This window comes from Emys orbicularis, chromosome 3, assembly GCF_028017835.1.
Source record: "Emys orbicularis isolate rEmyOrb1 chromosome 3, rEmyOrb1.hap1, whole genome shotgun sequence".
Classification (NCBI taxonomy): domain Eukaryota; kingdom Metazoa; phylum Chordata; order Testudines; family Emydidae; genus Emys; species Emys orbicularis.
Window position 1 is genome coordinate 96794560 of NC_088685.1, and position 16579 is coordinate 96811138.

At 39.6% G+C, this 16579-nt stretch overlaps 1 protein-coding gene across 1 annotated transcript in view; it reads right to left on the reverse strand.

Moving 5' to 3' along the window:
* Positions 1-1491: 1491 nt before the first annotated feature.
* Positions 1492-16579, reverse strand: part of TRDN (triadin) — a 261031-nt gene continuing 245943 nt past the window's right edge. The window contains exons 46-48 of the mRNA XM_065401998.1: positions 16454-16483; positions 2881-2919; positions 1492-1637 (exon numbers count right to left, since the gene is read on the reverse strand). Coding sequence (XP_065258070.1) covers positions 1492-1637; positions 2881-2919; positions 16454-16483 — 215 coding nt within the window. The remainder of the gene's footprint in view (positions 1638-2880; positions 2920-16453; positions 16484-16579) is intronic.

A 16579-nucleotide genomic window follows, 5' to 3' on the forward strand; every position in this document is an offset into this window, starting at 1 on the left:
AGATAAGCATCAGTGTTATGGTGATGTTATCTTGAGCTATACTAAAAAAAAAAAGCTATATATGATTTACAGGTGTGAGCAGATTTATTTCATGAATTATCATGTTAAAATTCATGGTATTTCAAATGGTAACTATGAAACTGGGATCACAGCTGTGTGGTTCACAGATTAAATTCATAAATATAGTAAGGAAGAAAAATAGCAGCTTGCAAAAATGCATTATTATTTACATTGCTAGACATGTACAGACAATCACAACACTGATTTACAATCAGACACCTTCACATAGGTCAAGTACCAGCGCATCCCTTTTCTTTAACATAGCTAATCCACACTATCTGAAGAAATAAACAAGATGGTTGAGGACTGGCATGTTTACTTGCTGCACCCATCCTAAAAGTAACTGACAATACAGTGCACTTTGATAGAGGCCCAGCTAATAGCTTATGAGGCCTTCCATCTTATCTAGCAAAATTAACTATCAAGATTTCTTGCACATACCCTGTTTTTGCTGATTGCTCCAAGATTGTATCATGTTGGCATTTTTACTTGCAAATTTGGTTTTGTTTCACAAGTAGTGTCTGAAGATATAGCTTCCTGTCTGACTTTTTCTAACAAATGATTGGCCAGCATGATCTATCTGCAGTCTGTGCTGACTTGATAATGACTTTGTCCAAGAAGAGACAGAGGAAGTAAAAGAATTTCTTTCCCACTCATGAGATCTTCACAGTATACCTCCTTGCTTCACCTCTCTTTTGGCAGGCCCACCTTGGCTCACTTCCCCAGATCTCAAAATGAAAGGGAAAATGAGGTGTTATGATTTTACATATACTTAAGGGGCAAATATAGCAAGTTTTTATTACTTGCCTTCAACTTAAATGTAAATACTCATCATTAACTGTTTGGATAGTGAACCTTTCTATAGTATACTGAGCAGCTTAAAGGTAAGATGTGAGCTTCATTCTAAACTGGTCAATTATACATAAAAATAGCACCAGTCATGGAGCACATTTTCAGATTTACTGAGGTTTTTTCCATATCAGAGATCTGATTGAACATTGACAGGATATGATTTAGGATTCCAGGTAATCTTGCAAAATAATCTTATTGAAATAATCCTTGCATTTATATTTTTTGCTCTTTAAAAATTACTACATGGAAAATAGACGTACTTGAATTCAGAACAGGTAGGGGAAAAATAAGAAGAGCAGAAGAGGCAGGAAAATGCACATGCACAAACAAACTGCACAATCTGACAAACACTATTTCAACACCACAGCCTTTCCTCAAGAACAATATTAGTATTGTTTGGATGAACAGTGTTCATCCACCACCTCTTTTCCCTCAGCACCAGACAGTAAAAAACGTTTCCAGGTGCATGAGATCTACTGGATCACATTTCTACAGTAACAAGTACCACTGTAGTTACTGTGGACCTCAGTAGAAGGGATAAAGTGCGAAGTCTCAAAAATACACAGATAACATGTCTCTCTACTGTCCTGGTGTCTTTGACTTCCGCCCTGAAGTCTTTGAATGACCAGGTCTCTTTTCATGGCTGGGAGCTGGAGTAATGGGGAATTGTAATCCATATCCATTGTATCCATCTAGGAAGACACATTGGAAGAAGCGGACTGGAGCTAGGGAAACACAGAAGACAAACAATTTGTTAATATGTACAGTTTCCAGATGGTGAGCCTGACTCACCACTGTATTACTCCAGTTTAATTCTCGTGTAACTCCATTAACTTTAACTGTGTTAACGGTGGCATAAAATTGGAGTAATATGGTAAGAAACTAGACTCTAAGTCATCAAGAGGAAAAGCTGAATGGGATTTTTAGCTAAAGTCAATATGTTCTGAACACTCTGAGACCTTTATAGCATAACTGAGAGTGGTCCATATTATATTCAACATTCCCACATAAATCTATTATTTCCCTTAGATATACTCTGTCTAGCTGTCCTAATATTTGTTCCCTGGAATGGCTTCACTGTATGTGTTTAAAGGCCCTTCAACCCAAGCATCCATTTCATGACTCTGTATTTCAATGACCCATTCTGAATGCTCTGAAGAATTCTATCAACTGTTCATGGTTGGAGATACGCAAATAATTGTTCCAAATGACCAGTCCTATCATTCCTTCAGAACTTTAGCATCATACATGGAAGTATCTTTTTCCCAGGGTTTTAATATGTAGGGAATTTTTGCTACCTTTGTGCCACTTGAAACTCAGCCTTTTATAGTCATACTTTTTTTCCATTACCCTCTCAGCTCTTTTAAAGGATCAGAAGAATATGGTCTTTCAGCTCAAAGTCAAAAGATAAAATGCCTAATTTGTCAGGAAGGTTGAATTTTGTAACTGCATTTGAATGTTAATTACACTCTGGAATTAAAGTTTTTCATGGAATGACTATTACATGTTTGGGGAAATGAAAGGAGAAATGCTGGCACTAGATAGAAATTAGTTCTCATGCAATTGGTTTTCTGATGCCTATATCTTATTCTTTCCTGTTCATTCAATATAAGAAAGTTTAGCTCTTCAGTCTAACATGAAACAGACTGCAGGGCTTCCCGGTAATAGAAACTCAGATGCAAGGTCTGTTTATTGACTGCCAAATCCCATCAAATGGAGGAGCACTGCACGGTTTGTCACAAATGCCAGTGTATTCACTCGAGCAATTTCTCCCTCTCTGGTCTTTTTGCCTGATGCACAGGAAGGTTAGTTCTTTGTCCAGCTCAATATCACACTTCATAACTGTGCTAGATACATTTGATGCTTCTGAAAATGACTAGATGGCCTATCTAACAAAATATCCAGTTGACACTCATTGTTATAAAGAAAAATAATTTACAGCAAGGAAGTCACCAATTACAAACTCACCTTTGTCTTTTTTAATGGCAATTATTTCTGCATATTCTTCTAATGGATATAAAAATAAGAAAGTAAGTCAATAGCTGGTTCTTTTTGTTTTACCAAGCAGGCAACAAGGGTGGCATGTACTTGCTAGTTGCAAATAAATATTATATTTAAAGCTATTTAAAGGGACAAAGTACCCAACATGCTATAAATACTGGAATTTTAACTCTCTTGCATTGTGCATGTTTCCAGGTGCAAGCCTGGTCTATCCCAGGGTTGGCCAAACAGTGGCTCGTGAGTCGAATGCGGCTCTTTTACAGGTAAACAGTTAAAGTGCAGCTCAGAGTCTCTCATGCTCCCCGCCCCATTCTCCATCTATCACACTTGGTGGGTAGCTCAGGACTTCTGTCTTGCAGCAGGGTGGTGGGGTAGGGGCTTCTGCCAGCAGGAAAGGGGGTCTCAGGGCTTCAGCAGGCGTGGGACTGAAGCCCTGAGCTCCAGCAGGTGCCTCTCACGGGGCAGAAGCCCCAGACCCCACCAGGCGTGTCCCGGCTCTCGAACTTCTGAATATTGTCCTACGTGGCTCAGAGGGTCAGGACGTTTGGCCACCCCGGTCTATGATAAGAGTAATTTTAAACAAAGCTCTTGTAGGAGCAGAGAAAATACGACAGAATTTTCTGGTAAAATTATACTAAACCTGATCATTCTACAATCATCAGCTCTTCTGATTTATAAGATCATTTCACTTAAAAGTCTGATTTACAAGCTACTGTTAGTAGCCACAAAATTATTGGGGAGTGGGGGGGACATTTAGATAATTTGGCCTTTAGGAAGAGGTTATATAGGGTGTGCCTTGGTGCTAAACATGGAAAGTAGCAGCTGAAAAAAAAAGTGGTAAAAATCTCAAATTGCTTGGAAGAACTGTCACATATTTAGAATCATTCTGAATCAAATAGTATCATACAGCATGACAATGGCCTAGATTCTGTTATTCCTGAGTTCCTTGTTAAGTTGGTTTCTTCTGTTTAGTAGTTTATGCTACTCAACTTCAAAATGTTGTATATTTTGACCAGAGGTCAGGTGATCTGTTATTTATTGTGTTTAAAAAGCTTCAACAAATTTTAGTCTAGTTAAGGAACACATTGCATATAAAGGACCAGTTCTTGTTCCTCTAAGTCAGGTATGGCTAGAGTGCCCTCCTCCCTAGCTGTGCAGAAGATTAGGTGGGTTAAGATCCTTCTTCTGTGACTGTAAAAAGCACCAGATTGTGCCTCTGCATGTGGAAGGGAGAGCAGAAGTTTCTATGCCTGACACTCCCTTCACAAGAAAATGGTTGGAGCCAGGGCTCCCTTTCTTTCTCCACATGCCAGACAGACAGCAGAAGTGGCTGGCTATAATAGGAGGAGGAGCATGCTGCACCCTGTGAAGTGCTCTGCAGACTACTCTCTTCCCCACTAGTATGAGAGGTTCTCTGGAGGAATTGTGCTTCTGAGTGGCTGGCACAATGCTTTGTGGGGCTTCCCCTTGAGCAGCACACTGCCTCTTGCTCAGAGGGTAAAGTCAGCAGGAGTAAATTAAGCAGATTTGACCCCTAGAAGAAAATACATACATTCTGGTGCAAATACAGTAAGCCGTTTCACACCTTAAAGGAGACTTAGTAGATATTTTTATCAGTGTACATGGTTTAATAAACCAGTAAGCTATACAAATGAATTAATATACTGCAATATGAGGATATTTCCATTGGAACTTCCAGAGGAACTTTTTTCCCCTCCAACATGCCTTTCTGGGGCTGGCCCTTTAAACTTGACCAAGCCAATCAGCAGCAGCCCTAAAGTAGTCATTTTGCAAATGACTGCTATCTCTCTTCCTCTCCCTCCTTGCTGGTAAGTATCTGGAATGACTTCTGTTTTGTTTTCCTTTTTCCATTGCTGAGAAAATGGCAAATTCTCTCGGTTTTCAATCAATGAAAAATTGAGTTATCTGCCTTTGCACACAGCGCCATCTTTCATATTTGTTAGGCAAGCAAAGCAAGCATGGATAAGCTTTAAGGCTCAGATTCTCAAAGGTATTTAGGTGCTTAATCCTCACTGAATTCAGCTGGAGTTAGGCCCCTAAATACCTTTAAGGATCTGGGCCTTATAGTAGGAACAGTACTCCTGAAAACAGGATGGGGGGGGGAAGTGGTTTTCAGAATTATCCTTTTTGCTGGGTGTATTGTTTTACTGTTTCTTTTTTTTTTTCTAGACAATATTATAAGCTACAGAATATGTATTACCTATTATACTAGAAATGAGATCATGGCAACAGTCTACATTTGTGCCAGGTGCTGCTGTATCCATGATATTGCTACTAACTCCTAATATCCTGGTGTGCTCTGCTCACAGGAGCAGCACATCCATTTTCCATTTCTATATTAGTATTCGTACTCCAGTACATGAGCCCGGGTGCTCCATCCACATGTGATATTCTGTTCCTGACCCTCCATGTTAGCTTTTGATTTTTTATTGGTAGTCAGAAATAACTAAAACTAAACCTACCATTAAGAAAACAAAAGCAATCAACACCGTAACAAATTAAATGAATACATGGAGGCTAGAATCACAGAGAGACTTAGGTGTCTAACTGCCACTTTAGACACCTAAATGCCAAATCAGACCGCTGTGTTTACCAAGAGATCTAGATTGCTCTGTATCAGAGAACCTCCCCTCTTCATTATTTACCATTCCCCCGATTTTTGTGTAATCTACAAACTTTACCAGTGGGGAATTAATGTTTTCTAGATTCCCTAGGCACCTTTGTTTCCACCTCCAGGCATGTGCACTGCTGCCTTCAGAAGAAGAGCTCTACGTAAGATCAAAAGCTTGTCTCTCCCACCAACACAAGTTATATATAAATGATATTACTTCATCCAACTGTCTCTCTAATGTCTGGGACTAACACAGTTACAACAACACTGCATACTAGATATAAGGTCTCAGTTCTGGATCCTCAAAAGTATCTAGGCTCCTAATTCCCACTGGACCAATGGGTATTAGGGGCCTAAATACCTTTAAGGATCTGGGCCATCCTGCTAATTCATTGTAATTTTAAAGAACATCAATTTAACTCTATACTTTTATCCTTCTGGGACATACTAAATTTGCAAAATAAAAGATGCCTAGTGTAGCGGGGTGATCACCCCGCTCCGGTCCTGGAAGGATAAAAGCAGCCCTGGAGAGGGCTGCAGCTCTGAAAGCTGGGCTGATTGGGAAAGCAGACACAGCTGTAGCTGGCTTAATAAGGGCCCAGTTGGACCTTATAAGAGGGCAGTGGGCCAGGAGCTGGCAGAGACTCTCTCTAGCTTTGAGAGGGAGGGACCTGGCTGCAGGGAGCTGAGAGAAGGTACCTGGACTGAAGCAGGGCTGGGGGAAGGCCAAGGGAGCTGGGGAGCTCCGGCCTGGAAACCCCCCAGGCTGCGGCCTAGTGGAAGGTCAATTAGGTACTAGGGTTGCAGGGGGCAGCCCACGGGTAGGCAGAGGCAGCAGATCCAAACCCCCCTTGCCTATGATGAGTGACTGTTACACTGCAGTCTGCCCTAGTGAGCGAGGGCTAGATGGTGACTGGCAGTAGCCTACGACTGAGGCAAGGCGGGGATAGAGGGTTGGGGGGTTCCCCTGGATGGGGAGACCCTGAGACTGTGGGGGTATTGCCAGGGGGCAGCACCCCAAAGACAAGGGGCACTGGGTCCTGGAAGGGACATGGGGGCCAGCGGCAGCAGGACACCGGCCTGCAGAGGGCGCTCCTGAGGCTGGACGAGCTAATTCCCTGAGACGACCAGCAGGAGGCGCTGCAGGGTCTCGCACCATCACACCTAGATAATACTTAGTCCTGCCATGAGTGCACGGGACAGGACTAGATGACCTCTCGAGGTGCCTTCCAGTCCTATGATTCCATGAACTTTAATTCTACAGCTCTACCATTGAAGTCCTTACTCAGGTAAGGAATGAGAGCTTTGTCTGTGTAAGGGCTACAGGAGAGGTGCTGTGTAATTACAGTGGAATAAAACAACCTGATTTTTTCTTCATGGTCTGTTCAGTTTTCGGTTGATTCAGGAAGAAAAGACAAGCATCCCTAATCCTAAACTGAAGAAATGTTTGTTGCTTTGATACAAAGACTAGACCTCTCGAGGTCCCTTCCAGGCCTACTTTTCTATGATTCCAGTCCCGTTTCTTTACAAATAAGAACACTGCGTGAGAATGAGAAGCAGGTCATGTAGGAGATATATTCTATTAAAGAGAAGTAGCTTTGTTCAGAGGAAATGGTGGTAGGCTTGTCAGAAAAAAAAATTAGACTGTGTGACGGAAACAATCATTAGTAGTTTTTGTTACTAGAGCCTTGACGTTTGAACCAAATTATTTCATTAAGTGGTTTCCCTAATAACATTAAACAATTCAACAAAGCACAAATGCATGGCATTATAGAAATCATAGCATTAGAAGCAACTAATTAGTAAGCAATTAGGAATATGAGGGAAGAAGAGACAATTTCACTGGTTTCTTACTGATCATTTTCCATTTATTATGAATACAAATACTGTATTTTGATTAAACAATCAAAACTGAAACATGCAGAGAAAATAATTACGGCATGTTCAAATTAATGGTTCTTCTAAGGTACTGATTTGGCTACCCAGTGGAGGGGGGAGGATGGGGGGAGATTTGCCTCCGTTTTGCTACTTTGCCTATTTGGGCTCTCTCTAACACCTCAATGAAAATATACGACAGGCTGATCACAGAAAACATTGTAGGAGGTGGATACCTAAAGTGGTCAGGAATCCTCTTTGAACAGCATGAACTTCACCACCTGCTTTCTCATATATCTGCCAAAGTGTGTACACGTGCGTATTAACCGTAAAGGATAGCTTTATAACTGTCAATTAAATTTGATCTTGAATGCCAAAAGCTAAATGTTAAGGGCTCCTGCAGTAGCAGAAATGTTGTTCCCTTCAAATCAGCATACGGTGGATATTTAGACACTGGCTTCTCAATTTAACAAAATGGAATTTTTTAAATAACATTTGACATATGAGTTCACCATTTTCTTCAATAACAAGAGTGCTCTTCTTAGAGCATTCACCCCCTTAGTTCTTATTGCTCAATGATACCATAAAAAACAATCTCAGTCTGGCCTCCAGGAAACAACCAACATGCTTTAATGGGGGTGGGGGAACATCACACACATCAGCAGGAAAGGTCAGAAGCTTTCCAAATCAGTTCATGCATCCACTCTAAAATGACATTTTTCATCACTATAATGTTGTATCAGAGACAGCAGCAGAAAAACTATCCCTCATGAGGATATTTCTTCCACATCTCATTTTCTGTCTTGGCTACACAATAAAAGAAAATGCAGGCTGTACCTGAATGCACATCCTGAAAATAAACTGATGCCTTGTAACAGACTGTATGACAATTAATGCTGGAACTTTCCCTATATGCTCTCTCTCTTGGCAAACACTGTACTATAGTTCACATATCCCATTTAGTAGATGCTATTAAAATTGGTATTTGGGCTGGCCTAGTGATCGAATAGGGGCAATGTTATCACATGGAGTATGAGAGCTCACATCATATGTTCATGTTCAGTGACTCTCTCCTCCAAACCGCATGGGCTGAAGCACCGCAGAAGCAGTACATTCTCTTCTGAGGGGGGGAAGCAACTTGTGTCAGTGTTTGGTACCCACTCTGGTCAATTCCAAGACAACAATAATGGTCTGTAGAGGGAACTAGAGTCTAAGACCCTCTACTCAAGGGAATTTCACTGTGACATGAGAATTTGAAGGTAGCAACGGAAGAAAAATGGAATGGAACCAAGACGACAACTACAAGCCTTATTCATCAATATAGGAGGTGAGAGATGAGCAGGTGGGCGGGACCCATAAAATTACCATTCACTGAAGCTCTCTCAAATCTTCACAGAACCTCACTATCAGGTGCAGTGTTTTTATGCCTATGACTCCAAGAACCAATTACCAAGTCCCACAATTCTGAGCTAGCTCTCTGTTGCATAATTCTGTTGGACCACATGTAACATAGCAGCCTACAGATTGTATTTTAGCTTTCACATCTTGTGTTCTTTTTCAACTTAGCAATTTACAGCTATGAAGACCAGGCAACTCTCTGGAGAGCACCATACAGAGAAAATCCACACCCAAAATAAAAATGATAAATAGAAGAGTGAGACAAAGTGGGTGAGGTTATATATTTTATTGGACCAACTTCTGCGGGTGAAAGAGTTTTTAACTTATACAGACACCTGAAGAAGATATGTGTAAACTGAAAACTTTCACCCACTGAAGTTGGTCCAATAAAAGACATTACCTCACCCACCTTGTCCCTCTAATATCCTGGGATCCATGTGGCTACATCAACACTGAAAATAAAACAAAATTGTAGGCTAGAAAAGTGTCTAATGGAATACATGGCAAAAGTACAGCACTGTCCTTCAAGCTATACAAGAAAAGGAAGGAAAGTCTCAAAGCAGGTCACATTTGGAATCTTTACACATGTGAGGTTTATGCAATAGGGTTTGATTAGCATATGTAAAAAAAACCCTGAATGCTTGCCCTATAAATGTTGAGGCTTATAACTATATACATCTCGAGGCTGGCAACAAACACTGTTCAAAGTCACCACTGAAAGAAGGAAGTAATATGAGCATTTTGCAAAAAAAATAATCATGGTGGAGACAACCATTTCAATAAAGTCTTCTCAAATATCATGTTCTGGTAGCAAAAGACACAAGTTTTAGCATTCTTAAGAATTTAAAGGGTTTGCAGTCCTAGCTCACCTCATATAGTTTCTAGACTGAGCTGAAGAAATAAACTTTGGAGTTTGAGTAAGGTTGGGACAACAAAATACTAGCAATACAGTTATCAATAAAGTACACCTGGGCCAGGAATTTAAAGGGGACGACCACTTTTTTAATCTCCAAAAAATGATGTAAAGCAGATCAATCAGCAAAGCCTGAAGGCAGATTTACCAGCGCATACACATACACTCATATACATGTAACTCCCAGTAATACTGTACTTGAGTTTACAAGAAACAAGTGCTTCAAAAGGGGCTGTCAGTTTAATTAGGACAAAGGCAATGTTCTTTGCAAACAGCTGCTTTGTTTAAAGAGCAAAGGAGATGTTCAATGGGATATTAATTCTAACAGCACCGATGGCTGGAGACTGCAAAAATCAACTAATTACTCTTTACTAAAGCTGCACTGCAGCAAGTGCTAAGTGGACATCAAAGAAAGTGATATGAGAATCCAGCTCAGCCAATAAGATTACGAGCCAGATCCACCAATGAGATGTAGAAGTTCTGTGATGCACTGGCTGGAAGATTCTAGTTGTAAAGCTGCTTTAGCCAATCATGGTGGGATTACCCTGGTATTGTCCCAGTAGGAAAAAGCTCCTTCATCACCCCCTATTGCTGTTGGCATAGGTAGTGTAGCCACAAGAGAGGAGACAGACAGGATGCCCCTATACTGCATCAATCCACAGATGCAGTTTGGGCCCCATGGAGCCTTTAGTAGGTGCTGTAATTTAGAGCAGCCCTCATGCTGCTCTAAATTGGTCCTCAGACCCAGCCTGGTACTTTGTGGCATGAGAATCAGGGAGCCTTAATGGAGGCTTACAGTCCCCTTTCCCCCTGGTTCCCACAGAGTTCACCATGTCCAGATAAAAAGAGGGCTAGGATCTGGCCCAAGATGTCTGTCTACAAATCACATCCACAAATTTGGTAATTAAAATCTAAATTCTACCACAGGTACCTCTAGTTGATTGAGGGAGCAAAATTGAAGGCTTGGTTTGAGAATGCTTTCATAATGTATTTATAACTATTGTAATTTAAAAATATATAACAGTTATTTATAATTAATACTGTATTATTATGAACTGTAGAAAGCAATTCAAACTGAGAGCAAATACATTTTTTACATCTGCAGATCTTATGTCACCACAGAGAGGGGAATCCCTAATTGATTAACAGCCATAATGCTGAACATGACATGTAGTATCTAAAATGTTGTGCTGGGGACTAAAAAATTCTACAGCTTGCTAACTGGCTCTGGAACCATTTCATATGAAGGTTTAACTCAGAGGATGCATGTGTAGAGAAATGTATTTCATCCTACAATTTCTTATAATCAGCCAGACAGCTACCATGTGTGTGAATGAACCAAAAGTGCAACACTCCCCCCAAACTAATTAAACATTTCTTCCTGTTAGATAATAAACCATGCAAGACATAATAATGCAACACCTAACTTATGAAAATAGACACCTTTCAACAAAGCATACAAATTATCAGAGTACACAGTCTGAAACTGAGTGCTACAGTACGATTGCTAACATCAAACTTGCAAAAAGCTTCTTCAAGAGTGGCAACACACTGCCATCAGACACGTTTCATTTGTGAAACCAAAGAATAAATTAGTTAACTCATTCATGGAATTATTTCCCCACAGAACAGAAGTAAATTTAGGTCCCAAACAAAACCCTTGGAAGTCAGTGGGAGTTTTTCCATTAACTGTGGCAGTCTTGCAGTGCTGTTGATTTCATTAGTATTCGTTCCCCACAAGAAGAGCTATAGTGATTTGATAGCACAAGCTGTGCACTGATCATGTACTTTAGACATGTTGATGTGACAGGTCTCTGCAGACTGATTCCTAGGGCCAGCATGATCAGCTAATGTTTTATATTAACATCATCTTTTCTGAAAAGCTACACTGAACGATTAAATATTTTTTTTTTTGCAACATGAAAATCAAACAGTAAATATCCCATCAAGGTGACAGTAATAGATATCAACTAAATGGAAGTTAATACTATATATATTGTTGACCAGTGTAAAACAAAACCCTACACTTTTAACTTTCTAATGCAGGTGAATTACTCCTCCCACAATAACACCACTTCTCTTTGAAGGTATAGGTAAGTTTAAGAAACAGTGCTGGAATTATGCCAAGGATAAGACCTGGTAGTTTCAAAAAGGAACTTCTTATAAGGAAAGAAGAGACTGAATTAAAATGCCCTCCTCACCCTCAGTTCTCACTGTAGAATTCTAACAATAGGAATAGTAGGATAAGTACTGTGAAGTCTAATTTAAATAATTTAAAAATAGTCTACACTACCTCCAATACCGTTTGTGGTCATTACTGGAACAGAGCTGGTCCCATTGACTTGGGTTGCATGGTGTAACTGAAATGGCTCCAATTGGTTCAACTTCCACTAATCAGAACTTTGGAAACATAAGATCGGTCCTGCTTCACTAGGTCTATGTAATTTTTTATGAATTTTTAGAGACACAAGATTTATGATAAGAAATTTTTCAGATTGTCATTCTGGCCTCCAAACAAGTTATGTTATTAGACGAGATGGAATAAAACACTGGAAGAGTTACATTTCAGAGATGGCAGAGGGATTGTTCTCATGGACATTCACCCGAAGGAAAGATAAGTAATCTCTGGCATTAGTTTATGTGCCTAGAAATCTGTTGGAGGAGAACAACATTTTATACACAGTGTCTTTTCCAGTAGGTGCATCATAGCAATGTCACAATGCATGCATTCATACTTTTCTTCCCTTCTATTTAGCAATGTGATTTAAGAAGATTAATCAGCCAAACAAAGGGGTAAGAACTAACTGTGTAATAAAGAACATGAAGACACTTGTTATTGTTTGCTTTTGTAGCAGAAGCATTCAACTCTAGAGATATTTTTAAATAGTTACTTTGATTTTTATCTTCTGATCTCCCACAAATTCTGCATATTTATTAAATACATACAGCCAATCAGTTTTGTTTCTGAGAAATGTTTTTGACCTAGTTATAGAGGGGGGAAATTAATTCACTGTCCAATAGGCATAAATAACACAACTATTCAAATTCTTTCTGCAAAATTAAGCAAATCAGAATCTCATTATTGGATCTAAAACTGCATGTTAAATAAGTCTATTCAGGTTCTCTGTGCAGCATTAAATCTATGACTTGCATACAATGTTTAGTTATAAAACTGATCAGTTTATCCCTAGAGTTATAGTAAATGTGGAGAGACATTCATTTTTATATTTAACATTCTAAGTAATGCTTAGTATCACTACTAGTATGAATAAATCATTGAAAACAACCTTTGTCCCCATCTCAACTTTACTTTTTCTCATGCTGTGCTATATGCGTGGAAAACCCTCTTCTTCCAAACGACCTCTCTTTCTCCTCCTTCAGATCTCTACCCATGGGCCTGATTTTCTATTGCATTCACTCTCATTCACTAGCATTTTATACCCATTTCACATTCATTTTGCAGTAGTGTAAATGACTATACAAGATTCAGGACTTCGGATTATCAGGCCATATGCCTTTAACACAGGCTTCCACTGCTGATAAACTTCAAATGCCTGCTCCCCTCCTTATGATTTATCTTGAATTAAACACTGTGGAGCAGGGTCTAACCACGTGCTTTGTAAAGCACATTCGCAGCAGTGGTACTGTGTAGGTATTGCAAAATAATCTGAATAAACTAATAATTAAAGGAAGTAACTAATATGTACTTTCATGACTGGAGGATTGAACAAGTAAGGTGTAAGAGCTATTACAGAATAGCAGACTCTGAGATCCTGTAGAGGAGTACAGTAAGTCTTCTGTTGACTCACCCTAGGCTATGCTAAAACCCTAGGTTAAAATTCCAAGTGGTCACTACAGAGTTGTGCTGACAGACTGGTTCAATTAACTCCAACCATGATATAAAGCAGGGTGGGAGTACCTTTTTGGGACAGAAGGAACTATGGAGCTAGGAGAGAGAAGATCCTTAAGAGAACTCTAGGAACAACCAAGCTGAGGGTGTGGTTGATGCTGTGTTATTGCTTTTGTTTTACCAGTAGATCAGAGTGAAAATCTTTAGCTGATTTTTTTGTTTGTTTGTTTTTGGCTGAAAAATGTTGATTAGGTTGATGGAAACATTTAGTGAATTTGTCAATTTCAGTGAATTGTTTTGGGTAAAATGAAAAAGGGAAAAAACCTTCAGAAATATCAGACAATCATTTGGACATTATCAAAATGAAATATTTCAATTGTTCTGGCTAGAGTCACAAGGGGATTCAGGAGCTATTCACAAGACAGAGGAAGATGAGGACTTTCTGCCTAGTAGCTCCATGGTAAGGACACTCACCTAGGATGTAGGAGACCCAGGTTTGAATACCTACCCTATATCAGGGACTTGAAGTCAGGCTGCCCCTACCCCCGATGAATGCCATAACCACAAGACAATTGGCTATTCTATAGTGAGTCTCAATGAATCTCTCCTGTTGAGGCAAAATACTTGAATAGTCATTGGGCTTGAGGGAAAGAGTGGAAATGACTAATAGTTACGGCACACCCCTGGGAAGGGGAACACCTGTGTTTCATCTTGGCTTCAATTACAATTTAAAGATTTATGCAAAGTGTAAAAGCATTAGCACAAGAGTTTGAGAGAGCCCTACCTTAGAATAGCCAATAGCCTAGTGGTTAGAGCACTCACCTGGAAAATGGGAGACTTGGGTTCAAGACCCTGTTTCCAAAGGGGGGATTCAAACCTGGGCCTCATTGCAGTTGGAGCTAATTACACTATAACAAGGTTCAAAAAAGAACTAGATAAATTCATGGAGGATAGGTCCATCAATGGCTATTAGCCAGGATGGGCAGGGATAGTGTCCCTGGCCTCTGTTTGCCAGAAGCTGGGAATGGGCAACGGGATGGATCACTGGATTACCTGTTCTGTTCATTCCCTCTGGGGCACTTGGCATTGGCCACTGTCGGAAGACAGGATACTGGGCTAGATGGACCTTTGGTCTGACCTAGTATGGCCATTCTTATGTTCTTACACCAATCGGCCTGCACAACTCTGCAGTGACCACCCTGAAGTTTAACATAGGGGTTTAGCACAGTCTAGGGTGAGTCAACAGAAGAGCTCTGCATTTATATACTGGCTCACAGAGTATGTCTAGACTTCAACTGAAAATCTGTGACTGGCTGGCTGATTTGGGCTCGCATGGCTCAGGCTAAAGAGCTATTTAACTGTAGTGTAGATATTTGGGTTGCAGTGGGTTTTTAATTGCAGTGTAGACATACCCTTAGAGTCTGCTATTCCAGAATAGATCTTAACCTGGGCAGCTCATGGGGAATGCCCTAATCGTTGGGCTATTTGGTATAATAAGGACTCCTCAGTTTTGTGAATCTAGCCTTTCATTCCTCTTGCTTTTATTAAAAAAGGTCAAAATACCCAACACAAAACATTTCATTTCAGGTTGAACAAAGCATTTAGTTCATCCTGAAACAATTTTTTCCCAACTTTTTTCAGTTCACCAAAACGTCAAAAAGAACTCGTTTCAGTTCAAATCAAACCAGTCCTCCCCACCTCACCCCCTATATTTTGGCTGCCTTCCAAAATTTATTAAGGTCCTAAGGCTATCAATTTCCTTATAATTAAACCAGGCATTGACCTTTTGTTTTTAATCTTTGGTATGTGTGTTCATTTTGAGTCTAATCCAAAACTCACTGAAGTGGGAGACTTTCTAGTGGCTTCAATGAGCTTTGAATCTGGCCCTAAATCTTTCATTTTATCTACATATCTCACAGAGATTGTTAGTTTCTCAAGATGGTTTCATAGAGGATAATCTCAGAAAAATGGAATTACTAACACAAAGTTACTGGTATTCACAGGTCAGATGAAGTACTAAATATTAAAACAGCCAAAGATTCAGTCAGATAAGATCTGTACCACCCATATAACATAAGTATAAAACCCATGACATACTCAGAGTATGAGCTCATTCCATTACTTTTTAGGAAATGGTGTGAACTCTCAAGGTCCAAGAAGTGAAAAATAATATTAGTGATTAAATGATGAATTTTGGTGAGAAAAAAAACAACAACTAGGGAATCTTTAATATACATTTTTTTGAGTTTATCATTTCTCTGAGTCTCAACTATTACTGATAATGTTCCTTTTCGTTATCCTCATTTCCTTTTTTTGAGGCGGTCTCGTTTTTTCTCCTCAATATTTTTGCTAACCTTCAATGAACTATAATCAAGTCGCAGTCAAGTTACCAAATTCAGACGTTTGACCCCAACAACTGATATTTTTAAATTAAAAAAGGGGTGGAGCTGTGAGAAGAAACTATTGCCAAGATACAAAATTCACCACAAATTTGCAATATACAAACAGTCTGACATACAATAGGTAAGAAAGAGAGTGGAAGATGTAACACTGAATTTTCAGTAGTTGAACTTTCACAGTTGAGAACTATTTATCCTGGGGTTTGTGTCCCTCTCTCAGCTAGTTTAAGTTTCCTTTTATGGCAGTTACCTCTTCTCTGTTGTAGAAATGTACAATCTTAAATTTAATGAAGTATGTAACATCCCTCCCAATCCTCTAATGGTTTCAGGGGAGGAAAAAAGACTCATTCCTTGCCAGTGTGTCAGAATAAATAACTTTTGAAAAATCTTATCTGCTCCAGCATTAACAAGTATATGTCACCTGAACATCAAAGACGGTCTCACAAATGGCTATAACACTAAATAGAACGTACTTGCTGTTTTTGCAGCTTTAGAAATCTTCTCTGTAAGGGAAAAATATATGACATGTAGACACTAAATGCAAGACAATAAAATAACTTAATAGTAACTGTCAATCTCTACATGTTAATACAGACTCA